At 39.6% G+C, this 14,720-nt stretch overlaps 1 protein-coding gene and 1 long non-coding RNA gene across 22 annotated transcripts in view; one reads left to right on the top strand and one right to left on the bottom strand.

Annotated features, from left to right (window-relative positions):
- Positions 1–6,273, bottom strand: part of LOC310710113 — a 61,357-nt gene extending 55,084 nt beyond the window's left edge. For both annotated transcript variants that reach the window (XR_014527811.1, XR_014527812.1), the window contains exons 1-2: positions 6,194–6,273; positions 808–994 (exon numbers count right to left, since the gene is read on the bottom strand). This is a non-coding gene — a long non-coding RNA (uncharacterized lncRNA). The remainder of the gene's footprint in view (positions 1–807; positions 995–6,193) is intronic.
- LRRC7 (leucine rich repeat containing 7) overlaps positions 1–14,720 on the top strand; it is a 197,191-nt gene that overhangs the window by 76,671 nt on the left and 105,800 nt on the right. For all 20 annotated transcript variants that reach the window (XR_014527770.1, XR_014527771.1, XR_014527772.1 and 17 more), the window contains 3 exons: positions 2,787–2,865; positions 7,148–7,237; positions 10,037–10,093. Coding sequence is in view for 17 of the 20 variants with exons in the window: in XM_083510425.1 (XP_083366551.1) it covers positions 2,787–2,865; positions 7,148–7,237; positions 10,037–10,093 (226 nt within the window). In the remaining 3 variants the exon portion in view is untranslated. The remainder of the gene's footprint in view (positions 1–2,786; positions 2,866–7,147; positions 7,238–10,036; positions 10,094–14,720) is intronic.

Genomic DNA, 14,720 nt, shown 5'->3' on the forward strand with positions numbered 1-14,720 from the left:
GCTTCCTGTACCACCATTAGCTTGAAAGCATCCATTCAGAATGTTAAGTAGATTTTAATGGTAGCTACATTTACATGTACGGTCTTTACAGGGTATGATATATTTTCAGGACACTTGAGATCAGGCTGGTACCAGGGTCAAGCAAGGTTCATGATGGAGAACCTCATGTCATATTTTAGTTATTTCAGTTTTACAGTTATGACATGCTAAACCATAGAAATAAGCTCAGATTCACACACCTGTTCACACAACATCTCATCAACATGGCAGCAATAGAACCGTACTGCCAAAGAACACTCAGTAGGCATTTACTTGATCATGTTTGTAGTTCCCACAAAAGACCACAAAGTCTGGAGGGCAATTCTCAGTCTGAAATATCTCTACTGCTGGGTGATCTACAAAAAATTCTGACCGGAATCCTTAGCCTCCTTCAAGCAACCCCTTCATCTCAACGACCTCATGACATCCATAGACTTACAGGATGGAAACCTGCATGTTCCTTTTCATCCAAAGTACCAGGAATGTCTTCTATTCTCCATTGGCTCATATCATTACCAGTTCAGAGCCCTCCCGTTCAGATTAGCCTCGTCTCCAGGAGTCTCCACAAAGGTAATGGTTGCACTGGTGTCTCACCTCTGCCTCCAGGGCTTCCACATCTACTCATATTTAGACAACCTCCACCTTCTTCTACAGATTTTTTACAGCAGCTGAATTTGGGTCTGCTGTTGGTTGATGGCTGAAACACATTTTATAATAGACAATAGTGAAGGTTAGTCCATGAGGACAAGTGGGCAGTGCCCCACTAACCTTACTCAGCCCAACTCTGCCTTCTTATGTCCATTCAGTCCAGGGCTTGATATTGGCTGTCAGCTTTCTCCTCTTGTCTCTTGGTGTTGCCCATTATAGAATTTACTTCCGAGCCAGCCACTCCCTCCTGCACTCAGGATCACTTCAAGCAATCATGAAAAGATCCCCACTGGATTGGGACCCACATCTATAACAGGGAAAGAGCTTGCTCAGCATCAGGGCAGCAGTAGCAAAACAAAAACAATTTTTTATTCCAAGGTTGATGCTGGTGCTGTGATAGGCGCTGCCATTTTAGTGCAGCAGCTGTTTTGAACACAAGCCATAGGAGTGGAGGCAAGAGCGCCATCTGGTTACGTCCGGCCAACCTTCAGCCATATTTCTGATAATTGCTAACATGAAGTCAGTTTGTCAGCTTTGACTTGTTTGTATCTGCCCATCATTACACCTCTGTGCTGCACTTTTAATATGAACGCTACAGGAAGAAATCCAGCATGTGAAGAAGCTCTCATGACAAAGACTTGTAAACGGGCGTTTAGCAGAGGAGTCTGAGGGGAAAGTCTGGAGTGCTGACTCACAATGTATGTGAGTCCAAGAGACATGGACTGTGAGGGAGCTACTGCAGTGACCTGCAACACCTGTGCCATGTTTGTCTTCCTGCCTGATAATGTGCAAAATATACCTGCAGCAAGAGTAATATGGTTGCTTTACCTGAAGAGAAGGTGGGGATAAGGTGGTGCTATATATTCAAGCTGTCCTATGTACCTAAAGGTGTTTGCTAGGAGATAAAAAAAAACCAAAACATTGCTAGAAAAGTTTGTTCCTTTTCAAAGACAAGGAGTCCTTGAATAAGGACGGTCTCCTAGTCCTTGGGTGATAAATTCAGCTTTGATACTTTGTTTTTCTGTGTCATTGCTTGGTGACTTCCCTTGCATTTTATCCACCTCTCGATGATTTACTCTATTTCATTTTCAGAATAAACATCCACAGGCTATAACCTTGACATGCGTAATAAAAAAATTAACATAAATAAGTTCCTGTGATGAGTCATGGGCTAAGAAGAAAGACAATATTAATACAAGTACAAGCAAAGGCAGTAGCACCCGCCAGAGCACTCTGCTTCCTTTACTAACGTCTCAAGAACAGCAGGGATCTTTCTGTTATTGGCACATAATTTGCAGTTGTAGGTAGTTATGTGTTAACACCAGCTGATCCTGTAACATTGCAGTGTGCTTTCAATTAGCTCTCTTCTTCATTTTTCAGCCATATATTGCTTTTTCAGTCCTCATTCAGCTTCTCATGGCCAAGAAGGCCACAGTCTTGCAACCACCCAGTCAAGAGCCATTTGACTGAAGTTTTTTGGATTATTAGACTTTAGTTTCTACATTATTACATTATTAAATAATCTAGCTAAATTCTAGATCCAAGCAATTTATTAACTGCTGGGTAAAATGGATGCTGTTTAGGGTGTGTTATTGGATAATAGCACATCCCTGTATTCCCACAGCAGAGGTTTTGGTACTGACTGTTTGTGGTAGTGTATTTGTTTACCAGCAGCAAGAAGTTATATATAGGTGAAGGGGAACCTGTGACCACTCAGCCCTCACCCAGAAGAAGCAAGGATGAGGCATGTTTAAAACAAAACAGGAACATTATTTGTTCATGCTCAAAGGCATTATAGCTTAGTGGTTACTTTTGCAAGGCACAATACTTTATTTCAAACAGACTTTCAATGAAGTATAAAGGATTACATTTAGAGGGGGAAATGGTTAGATATGATCCCTCTACAGAAGTTCTTCCACATGCTGATAGAGTTCTTTCAATCCTAGCCATACCCATAATTTTTTAAAACCTCAGATATAATTACTACAATGTGTGGAATTGTGATCTGCTTAGGACTAAAATGAGAGTTTAGGTACTTTAAAGACCAGTCATTGGTTGTATTCCTTCCCTGATAACATACATCTTTGTTCTCTTTTTAGGGATCCAAGATTTCCCAGAAAATATAAAGTGCTGTAAGTGTTTAACAATAATTGAAGCCAGTGTCAATCCTATTTCTAAGTGAGTATCTGTCAATGAAGTTAAATGTTTCATCTTATATATGTTCAGTGGTTTGCATATTAATGTATGTAATGTAAAGTGAAGGTATAACACATGGATGCAATTGTCATTTGGTTATAATGAAGCTATGCAAGAAATTTTTGTCCAAACTGCGGGAGGCAGTGGAAGACAGGAGTGCCTGGTGTGCTCTGGTCCATGGGGTCACAAAGAGTCGGACACAACTAAACGACTAAACAACAATAAGAAACTGAGTGAAGTGTAAAATAGCCTTACAGCAAATTCTGCAGTGACTGCTAGGAAAAAAGGTGGACACATTTTAAGAGTTGTACTGATTTAGTTTTCTATATTGTATTTTTATTTTCAATTAGGATTTATTTCTATAAAAACACACACAAACAAAATTTCAATATTGTAAGTTTTTAGGGTTATTGAAGAGGGTATGAAGGCTGATGCCATGCAGAACCCAATATGAGGAACATGATAAGCTCCCAGTTGATAAAAAACCATTTTTCAGCACTTTTTTAGGAACATGGATAAGCTTCTTTTACCAAGTCAGACCATTGATTTATCTTGCTCAAAATTTTGAGAAAGGTAAACTCTGCCTTAGGAATCCACATGGGTGTGAACCGAAAGAGGCATAGCGATCCCTGGAGCTTGTAGTGGTTTAAGGAGGATTATATTTATTTACTTTCATTTTTTAAAGTATTTTCATGCTGCTACTCATATACAAATCAAACATATATATGTATAATAAAAACCATATAAAAATTAAAAATCAGAGATCAACTACAGAGAGATATTTTCTTAATTGTCTGCATGAGCTTGGAAACAGAGAAAAGTTATCAGCAAATGTTTAAAGATTAAAACAGAAGATGCCTGCTGAATCTCTTCCCTGTTTCCCAGGCACAGGAGCCACCCACCAAAAAAGGCTCAATCTTCCCAGGATTCAAGCAGATTATTAGTCCCCGTCGGGTCCACCACTACATTCAGAGTTTTTGCATCCTCTCCTGATTTCAGATGTTATGCAGAAATAGAGCTGTGTGTCACCAGCATAGTGACACCTTACTCCAAAACTCCTAATGACCATTCCCAATGGCTTCATATAGATGTTAAATAGTACTGGGGAGAGAATAATACCTTGCGGAACCCTGTAGCACAAGTGCCAGGGGACTAAGGAGTACTCATCCAGTGCTGCTCTCGGAACACAGTCCTGAAAGTAAGAGCGGAGCCATAATAATATGGTGTCTCCAATACCCATCTCACTTGAGGATATCATAATCAACAATATCAAAAGCCACTGATATATTGAGCAGAATTAACAGGGTTGCATTTCCCTGTCTCTCTCTCACACACAATAAAGGTAATCCATTAGGATGAAAAGGGCTAACGTTTGGTTCAGAAATAGACTCTGAATCCAGATTGTAATGGATCAGATAAGCAGTCTCATCCTTGAACTTTATTTCAGTGGGGATGGAAATCAGTATGCCAGCTCCAAAGCTGGCATGTTGAGAGACCTTCCTTTCCCCCTCGACGCTATTAGAGCACCAATGTGGGAGGAGTGAGAACTGTAAAAAGGAGGCCTTCATGGGTTGGCCTGCTCCACTAGCAGATCTCTCTTTCCACACAGAGAGGGTGATCTGCAAAATCTTACAGCCCTTGGAATTCCTAGTTAGGAACCATAGAATTGTGCCCTTCAAAACTTGAATTGATCCATGTGGTAGCCTATTTGCCAGCCAGTGCTGTCCATGTGGATCATAGTAAGCCAGTGCTGAAAGAGCTGCATTGGCTGCATTTTTTTCATAGATCAATTCACATTGCCGATTGTGATGGCCACCTCCCAGCCACCATGGGTCCCTTTCCGTCTGAGGGCATTCCATCTGATAATACAGAGTATATCCCTCTGTTCAGTCCAGTCTCCTACTTTAAATAACAGCTGTCGCCAGACAAGGGATAAATTAATTAGCTTCCAAAATTTCCTGGGATCTCTTAGGATAGCAATGTATTAAAGCTTCTAAGTGCAAGGGTGTTATAATTAAGAGAGAGTGCACCATGGCAAACTAAGGCCTGGGGGCTGGATCTGGCCCAATCGCCTTCTAAATCCGGCCCACGGACGGTCTGGGAATCACTGTGTTTTTACATGAGTAGAATGTGTGCTTTTATTTAAAATGCATTTCTGGGTTATTTGTGGGGCATAGGAATTCGTTCATTCCCTCCCTAAAATATAGTCCGGCCACCCACAAGGTCTGAGGGACAGTGGACCAGCCCCCTGCTGAAAAAGTTTGCTGACCGCTGGAGTATACCATGTTTATGAAGCAGGTTCTAAAGTTTACCAAAACAGAAAAAATGAACTTTTTTGGAGGTGGGGAAGATATGCCATGCAAAAGTTACACAAACCCACTATATTTCCGTTGGAGCAAAATAAAGCAGTTTAAAACACCATCCACTTTCCCAGGACTAAACTGTCCCCGAACTCATCTGATTCGCAAAAGAATCTTAATCTGCTTTGTATTCCTCTTTCATGGGTCTTGTCACAGGATGCCTGGGGTTGCCAAGGGAGGAGCATAGGTAACAATAAATGACATGACAACTGGATCAACCACTGTATGGGAAGCAGTACTAACTTGTTCTTTCCAGGGTCGGTGTCAGGAGCCCTGTGAAGGTATCATGGAGTGGGTGGTTGAGTCTGGAGGAACAATGGGAGGAGCTCAGAGAGCAGGAGTTGTATGATCCTGGAGTGAGTCACAATAGGTTATAAGCTGCCCCCTCTGAGCCTCAAAAGGTATCTGATCTCTGGAAGAACCCAGTGTTCTGGGGTTGGAGAGTTAGACCATGGGAAATGCCCAGGTGGGATAATAGAGAAGTGTCCCACCCCTCTCTCACTCCTCAGTGGCCTGACAGCCACAGGTGACACAGCTGACTTGTAGCTTGCCTTATGTGCCGATGTGAACTACACCTTGAGAACTGAGAGAAATGGAGTTGTGAGTTAAAGTTCTTAACTGAAGGGGGAGAGTTTCCCTCAGGCCTAGAGTACTGGTCCTGCATGTACTTCCCATCCAGCATGGAAACTCCTTCAGCATCAGCGGAGGAGCTCACGCAGATTGTAGAGGCACAGCCCATGCTGACAGAGGATAATGAAGAGCAAAGACCACTGTGGAAAGATGGGTCATTATTTGACGGCATGCCCCGCCAAAGTGGTTATCAAGACACTAGCACCGGAAAACTCCCAATCCTAGCTCTTGAACAAGTCCAGGAGCTGGGACCAAAGAAGAAATGTGGACATCCCATGGAGTCCCTGAGATGCCACTGCTGCCCAAACCAGCTATCTTACCTGATGTTCTGCATCTCCTGTTGAGGGAAAGGGGTACCCACTTGAGTCTTGATCAACTCAGAGCAGCCAGCAACTTTATGGACTGAGCAGCACAAGATATAGTCGTGGAAGCTCAACAAGCTGCTCACTATGGAGACCATTGTCCCAAGGGGGGCGGTGCTGGTGTCAGGTGTTATCACCCATGCAGTCACTTCACTTCTTTTTGGAATTAATTGCTGGGCCACCAGAAGAACTTGAAATTTCATCTGGCAACCCTGTTGGGTTTTCTCATTGTCTTGGTGTTGACCTGGCTCACTTTGCATGATCCATGCATCTCCCTGGGGGAGATCACTGGCCTTCTCCTCAGACTACTGTTAGCATTGCCAGGGGACCCGAGCTGATCTGGCCATGAGAGCCCTATCTCAAGACTCTGGGGAGACCTTGCCACCTCTCACAGGCAAGAAGTGCTCCGTCATTCAATTACACAAATTCAAAGAAGATGTAACACACAACCCAAATAAGAATTATTATGGTCATTTATGGGCGGGGGTGGGGTGGGGAATGGCAGCACATTTCATAGATAGAGCATAGTACTCATTCTGCATAAAATGGTATGTTCTATTGGTAACAGTAAAAATAATGTTTAATTCCAGAGGTTGTAAAAAGTGTCATTGATATAATTTGCTTGTAATTTCAAAATTAAACCCACTACCAAAAAGCTTACACAGACAAATTAATGGGATGATGTAATATTAAATAGTTAGGTGCATAAATATCAACCTAAAAGAGCAAGATAGTGTATCATTTGCTGCAATAGATGGCAAAATGTTAGATCTAAGAAGCAGCTCAATATATTTTATCTATTCACTGTATAGCAATGAAGGTGTGAGTTAGGGTATGTATCTGCAGGGACTTACTTATATTGTTCCCATAGTAACAACAGTATGAAAGCTAAAGCTTTAACTTGTTTTTTAGGCTCCCAGATGGCTTTACGCAGCTTTTAAACCTGACCCAGCTCTACCTAAATGATGCCTTTCTGGAATTTCTTCCAGCTAATTTTGGAAGGTAAGCACAAATTGTGACACTTCCCTTTTATGAAAAAACATGTGGATTTTATTTTTTTGATTGAGGGAGTTGGGTGTTTTTAGCCAAGGAGGAGAAGGAGACTAAGAGGAAATATGGTAGCCATCATCAAATATCTGAAAGACTGTCACATGGAAGATCAAGCAAGCTTGTTTTCTGCTGCTACAAGAGGGTAGGACGTGAACCAAAGGATTCAAGTTACAAGAAAAGAGATTCTGACTAAACATTAGGGAGAACTTTCTGGAGGTTTTTAAACAGAGATTGGATGACCACCTGTCATGGATGATTTAGCTGAGATTCCTACATTATAGGGGATTGGATTAGATGACCCTTGGGGTCCCTTCCAGCTCTACAGTTCTATGATTCTTTGATAGTTTATAAACTATCATTCTAGTTTTTACTTTTTGATAGCTATGATAACCCTTTCTTTCTGAATTAGAAGTGCAATCATGTCTACTCAGAAGTAAATCCTGTTGTATACCCTATATGATTGAAGACTTAATTGGTGTTTCTTAGGGTAACCTGACTTGGAGAAAGAGATCCTACTACTAATGTAATGAGAGATTGATAGAGATGGAAGAGAGATAATTCTGAGCTGAATGACATCAGAGCTTAAACCCCCACACCAACAGGCTATACAGTAGACTGCTGAGGCCCAGTCTTTAATCAACACCACCAGGAGTGGGGCAGTACCGCTACTTAACTGTGCAGTGACGGGGGCAAGGTGAGGGGGACACCAGTGGAACCAGTCAGGTGTTTCCCCCAATGTGCCCACGCTAACCTGACTTTGGCACCACCCCTTCACCCCAGTAAGTTTCAGGGATGCCATTATTGGGAGGCCATCACCACAGCACCACCCTGACCCACTGACTGCTCCTGCTGCTACAACAGTCAATATGAAGATGGAATGAAATTTGCCAGTAAATGTATTTGAATGTGCTTTTGGACACTGAGGTCTGTTGAAATGTGATGGGGCATTTTTTTTTTCTGGGGATGAAAAGAAACAACAGTGTTTCCTGACTTGTAAAATAAATATATTTGAGAACAAGTAGGCAACTTGCCGCCTATTGCTTTTAAACTGTTAACATTCGTTAACATTTGCTTTTGCATGTAACTGCAAACCATGGTTTGACACAATGGGAACAAGCCCTTTGATTGCAGATTTTCCACTTTAACTCACTTCAGGTGAAATACTCAAGTTCCGTTTAAATATTACAGCAAAAGTAACAAACGACAATTTGAAAGTTGCTCACACTTCTGTTTTGCTTTAATGTATGGATCAGCTCTGACTCATAGCATCTAATATAATTTGCTTTCTCAATGTACTTTCTACATTTTTTTATCTACCAGTGGAGTTATTTGAGGGTGTTTCTAGCTTTTAGACACCTTAGTTACCTAAACTAATGTAGTAGCATTCTTTTAGCATACCACCTGGATCTTGCAATAATAAAAGTTAGACTAATGTGGAGTGGGATTTTGACATTGCCACATTATTATTTTTGTTGTTTCCTGTTCTATTTCAGGGGAGGCGTTAACCCATAAAGCCATAGAGACTTCTAAATTGTACTGGCTTGTTTGTCAGGGGGAAAATAATAACGTGGTGCGAATTTGCTTGAATTGTTCAAGTTATATGAATGTTAAAATAATATGAGCAAACAAAAGCTCTTCTAGCTCTTCCAGATAATAATGCATTACATAGTTTTAATAGCTTTCCAAATTGTAGTTTAGCTTCTTTAAGCAGATCAGTTTATTTTGCTTTAGATACATAGTGAGAGCCTTAGGCTGTCAGTGGTTATGTGAGAATCAACTGTGTGTGATTCACACAGGAAGCATTTGCATATTTCATATGAAATTACATTGTTTGCTCTCTGGAGGATGACAAGTGTATTTATCCTTATCAAAAATTACAAACATTGTGGGAATATGTTTTGCTGGGATCCTTGAGAGAGCATTAGAATAGTTTCTCTTTTCTTGTGTCCCATAGGAGGCCTCTTCTTATCTTAATTTTCTCTTTTAATCGAATCATAGAATTAGAGTTGGAAGAGACAATGAGGGTCAGCTAGTCCAACCCTCTACAGTTCAGGAATCTCAACTAGCTCACACATGACAAATGGCCGTCCAAGCTCTACTTAAAAACCTCTAAGGAAGGCGAGAGTACCACCTCTCATTGGAGTCTGTTCTATTGCCTAACAGCTCTTCCTGTCAGAAAGTTCTTCCTGATGTTTAGTCGGAATCCTTTCTTGTAGATTTCATTATTTTAGCTGACAGAAACAAAATTCATTGATGGATTTTCTACAATTCTCTAAAATATATGATGTCTTGAATCATGTGTAAGATGTTCTTTTTTTATTCTGTTTGCTATGAAATGAATAAACCTTATAAACGTCATTTATATAGCAACATTTATTTCAACATTCTGCATTTGTGCCTGTTAATTGCTTCTCTGTGGTTTGTCAGGATCTTCCAGAAGAACACAGCCGGCAATCATTGTCATGAAGTTAGATAAAATTCTAGAACCGCAAATATCTACTGAATATTAAGAGTCAGCATATTTGTCTTAATTAAATAATCTGCAAAAAATAATTTCAAGCTGTTGCTTTTCACCTACAGATATATGGCTATGATTCTCATTAGAGGTTGGCCAGGTGAACTGGATAAATTTTATGCAAATATACGGCTAGCATAATTTATGTTAAAACAAATAGCTTATTAGCAATTTTTGTATATGTTTAATGACTTCCTAATTTGAATTTATACTCTTTTAAATTTTGATACTTTTAGACTTGTTAAATTACGAATATTGGAATTACGAGAGAATCACTTGAAAACTCTACCAAAGTAAGTGCTTATATATTTTAGTTGCCTCATATAGTCAAAGAATTGTCCCCCCCCCCTCCTGTTATGCATTGTGCTGTTTTGTTGTGTGATTCCCACTGCTGTTTCTATTTTGGAACATTGTGCCACTGGGGGATATATTAATGGCTATAAATATAAGCAAAAATGAGTAAAAGGTAGATAAGAATTAAAAAGCATACACATTCTAACAAACTTTAATCAAAATTTGATAAATTATGGGTAAGACCCTACCATTGGTAAACATATCTGTAACACATATATGTTTTCCTAGTATTCTAGATAATTAGTTTTGTTTATATGTACCAGCTGCCTTCAACTGGCTGATGAAAACCAATCTTACTTCCCAATCTTGGTAACTCTGCCCATCTACTTAGGATGGACTTCCTATCATGCACAGGCAGGATCGTGATTAAACCAGCAAACTTAATAAGTGCTTGTAAACCAACTTCAAACTCTTGTTACTAAATCTGGTTATAATGGAACCCCCCCTTTTTTTGCATTTATGACAAGTATTCAACTTGTTTGTAATACTTGGCAGCTCTGATTATATTTGCATAATTCAAAGCCCAGGATATATGAGTCAGAGAGCATATAACATAGATTACATTTGTGTTTCAACCCTTTTTTAAAAAACAACAACGTTTTTTTTAAAATTATGCAGCAGAGTAATTTTAATAACTATCAAGCAATTACCAAGACTGAGCACCATCATGAAAGGTAATGCTAGGAGAGGCTTTGTATGTGAATAAAGGGAGTTTTAATCTCTCTGGCAGTACTTTTTCTGAGCTCAAATAAGGCTGGTTCAGACATATCAGTTTGTTCATAATCACATGGGAAGGCTATGTTGAAACACATGCAATCCCTGCCTCCAGTGTCCCTATCCTTTCCAACTGCAGCCTTGGGCCTTTGCATATTGGGTAGAAGGTTTGAAATGTGATCTTTTCCACACACCTATAATGTTACAGGAGAGGGACACGGGTGGCGCTGTGGGTTAAACCACTGAGCCTAGGACTTGCCAATCAGAAGGTCGGCGGTTCGAATCCCCACAACGTGGTGAGCTCTTGTTGCTGGGTCCCTGCTCCTGCCAACCTAGCAGTTCAAAAGCACGTCAAAGTGCAAGTAGATAAATAGGTACCGCTCCAGCGGGAAGGTAAACGGCGTTTCCGTGTGCTGCTCTGGTTCGCCAGAAGCGGATTAGTCATGCTGACCACATGACCCAGAAGCTGTACGCCGGCTCCCTCGGCCAATAAAGCAAGATGAGCATTGCAACCCCAGAGTCGGCCACAACTGGACCTAATGGTCAGGGGTCCCTTTACCTTTATAATGTTACAGCATTAGGAAACCCAGATTATGCTTCTGATCGTAGGCATATTCAGATTAGAATCTGCCTTCACTCCTTCCTGCTCAATGCAAGAAGGTTGGTGGTGGAACTAATCAGGTCAGTAAGGGATATTGGGTGGTGGTATGCACAGCCCTGCACTCTCTGGCCACTTTAGCTCCCCCCACTGTATGTTCTTTGAATGGCTGTAATAGGACTGCTTGTATCTTCCTTGAATCTGTAGGCCAAAACAGTTAAAAACCCTCATTGATCCAATTTTTTTTCACTCACCAAGCAAATGAACAAATGAAGCTGTCTCAAAATGGGAGTGTTCATACATCAGAGTAAACCATTGTTGATGGTAAATGGTTTACTTTAAACATGCATATGGCTCCCATTTTGCACCTCCCATAATGAGAGCAGGAGCAACAAACCATGATCCTGGCTTAGCAATTAGTCTGAATGAGGACTTCTGATTTGTTTCACACCAAACAAACCATGAAGGTTTGTTCTTGGGTTACTAAATGTAGTTTGTTATGAGTGGAACAAACCATGATCCTCATTTCAGATGTAACACTAAGCCAGGGATCATAGTTAATTCTCCACACTAGCAGTGGAGTAAATCACAGGAGCCATAGAAACATTCCTAGTAAATCATAAACTATGGAGTACCATGACATTTGATCCATTTTTCCTGTTATTATCTACTCTGACTAGTGAAAGATGCTGAATAGGATCTTTACCCAACCTCCTGTATTGTTCTAAATAGATAAAAATAAAGCAAAATAAATAAAAAGGTTTCTGGGATGGGAAAGTTTAATAGTGAAAACATTCTCTCTGCATTCTGTTACAACAGAAGGCTTTGATATGCACTGCTATAAATAAAAAATGAAACCTTATTTGATTTTGAATGTAAATGTGCCTGAGATGAAATAAGGCAATTTGTGCTGTACACATATTCCCCTTTGAAGTTTTCTGTGCAGAAAATAGATTTGGACACTGATGTTGGTGGGTTGTAGATGGCCTCTCTATCTGAGGCCTGTTAGACATGTATTAAACCTTCAGGGTTTTTTGCAGTTAGTAGCAAAGGACTGAAAAAAGTATTTTATTAATATACATACTAGTTATAAAACACCACTTTGGCTTTCACCTTTGGAGGCCATAGCGGTGAAAAAGAAAAATATGACGGAAAGTTGGGTAACTTATAGAAATTTATTTAGAGAGGAGGGTGGAGAATTTAACTTAAAAGAGTTTAAGAATCTACCAGGAATGTTAGTAACATGATTACAATATCATCATTTGAATGAAATATTTAAAAAGGATATGAAGTAGGGGTTTGGGGAACAGCTATCCCAATTAGAAAGAGACCTGTTAAATTGTAGTGTTAAAGAGAGTCTGAAATGTACAAGATGTTATTGGAATGGGAGACAAAGGATGAACAAGTGAAATTTTCAGTGATACACTAGGCAATAGATGTTGGTTGTAATATAGAAATGGAAGCATGGGAACGATTGTGGAACACGGATATAACATTTACAGCATGTTATAATTTAAGAGAAAATTATATGAAAATGCTATATAGATGGTACCTAACTCCTAGTAGATTGGCAAAAATGTACAAATCAAAGTCAAATACTTGTTGGAAATGTAAAGAGAAAGAAGGTGCCTTTTTCACATGTGGTGGTCTTGTAAGAAGGTTAAAGCTTACTGGGAAATTATATATAATGAATTGAAAAATATGATTAAGATGACCGTAAAAACCCCCAGAAGCTTTTCTCTTTGGAATTATAGGATTAGAACGACTCAAACAATATAGAAATTTCTTTATGTATGCAACTATAACTGCAAGAATGTTATTTACTCAAAAATGGAAAGATGAAGAGGTGCTGACGAAAGAAGATTGGATACAGAAACTAATGGAGTATGCAGAAATGGCAAAACTTACTGGAAGAATAAGAAATCAAGACAACAAACTTTTTAGAAAGGAATGGAAGTGGTTTATTGAATATTTACAAACAAACTGTAAACAGATTAGGACATTGGCAGGATTATTGTAAAAACCTGCAGTTTAAAAAAAAGAGAGAGAGATATTAGAATAGATAAATAAAAGAATAAATTCAGACAATTTGGAGTATGCAGGAAAGGATGAAAATAAATGTAAGGAACCACAGAAAGAGGGGGGAAAGGGAGTTGAAATTGAAAATGTTAAAACTTGGCAAAATAATTATTGTAATGTCTATAAATAAGAATATAAATTACACACACACAGACACAGATGTGACATTCTCCAGCTCCCCAATATATGCTGTGCAGATGTCATATTTTCCCTTTTGCCAGTGTCCTATAAACACGGTTAGAAACTCTATTTAAATATAAATCTTGTTTGTTTTATTAAAAAAACCCTGCTTTTGAATATAAATCTTTAAAAGCAGTTATTTTTTAAAAGTAACCAACTACAGCATTATATATGTGAACAGTCTTCATTCTGGACTTAGGCCTCTGGGGAGTAATTTGAGACATCCTTTCCCAACAGATTGGCACCATCATAATATTATATACTCCAGTTGAGTATTCTGACTAAGAGTACAGCAGGATCTAACAGGTACTGGGAACATTTACAGGGGAAAGAGCACTGCAATTTAGTCAGGTGACCTCTCCTTGCCTGAAATGTCAGTGCTGTGGCTGCAGTGATACTACAGTTATCTTATGGTGCTGACCTTCTGCTGGGCAGTTTAGAAAGCTCCCTGCCCTTTCCACACTACCTGACAGATGACAGGATCATCTGCTGGGCAAGAAAAGAGTGCTGGGATGCAGTCCAGATGCTCTTCAACAGTGCAGTCATATATTTTGCAATCTATGGAGGAAAGAGTCACCAGAACCTTTCCCCAATAGATCAATGCCTGTTTGGATGAAGAGGTTGGATAGAATGCTTACAAAGGTATTCTTTGAAGGTAAAATTCTGAGAGCAGCAGTGACCATGTCATTTGAAGAGGGGAAATGAGGGGGAAAGATTGCAAAGTGTGCCTGTGGTGGATTTATCTCCTACTACAAGTGTTTCTATTAGTACCCTGGTTAGTATGTTTTGCAAAACAAATTTGCTTCCATACTGCATATATCCCCAGATGATAGTACTTAAAGAGCAATAGGGTATAGGAGTCATCCCTTTCCATGAATTTTGAGGCATTCTTAATATCATCTTCATCATCCATTCACTATATACAATGGCAAGCTTCTATTTGTACTTGCAATTTTTCTATTCAGTTTGTCCCCTTTATAGAGAGATGCAAGTAC

Source organism: Podarcis liolepis (genome assembly GCF_965112155.1).
Source record: "Podarcis liolepis genome assembly, chromosome: 6".
Lineage (NCBI taxonomy): Eukaryota > Metazoa > Chordata > Lepidosauria > Squamata > Lacertidae > Podarcis > Podarcis liolepis.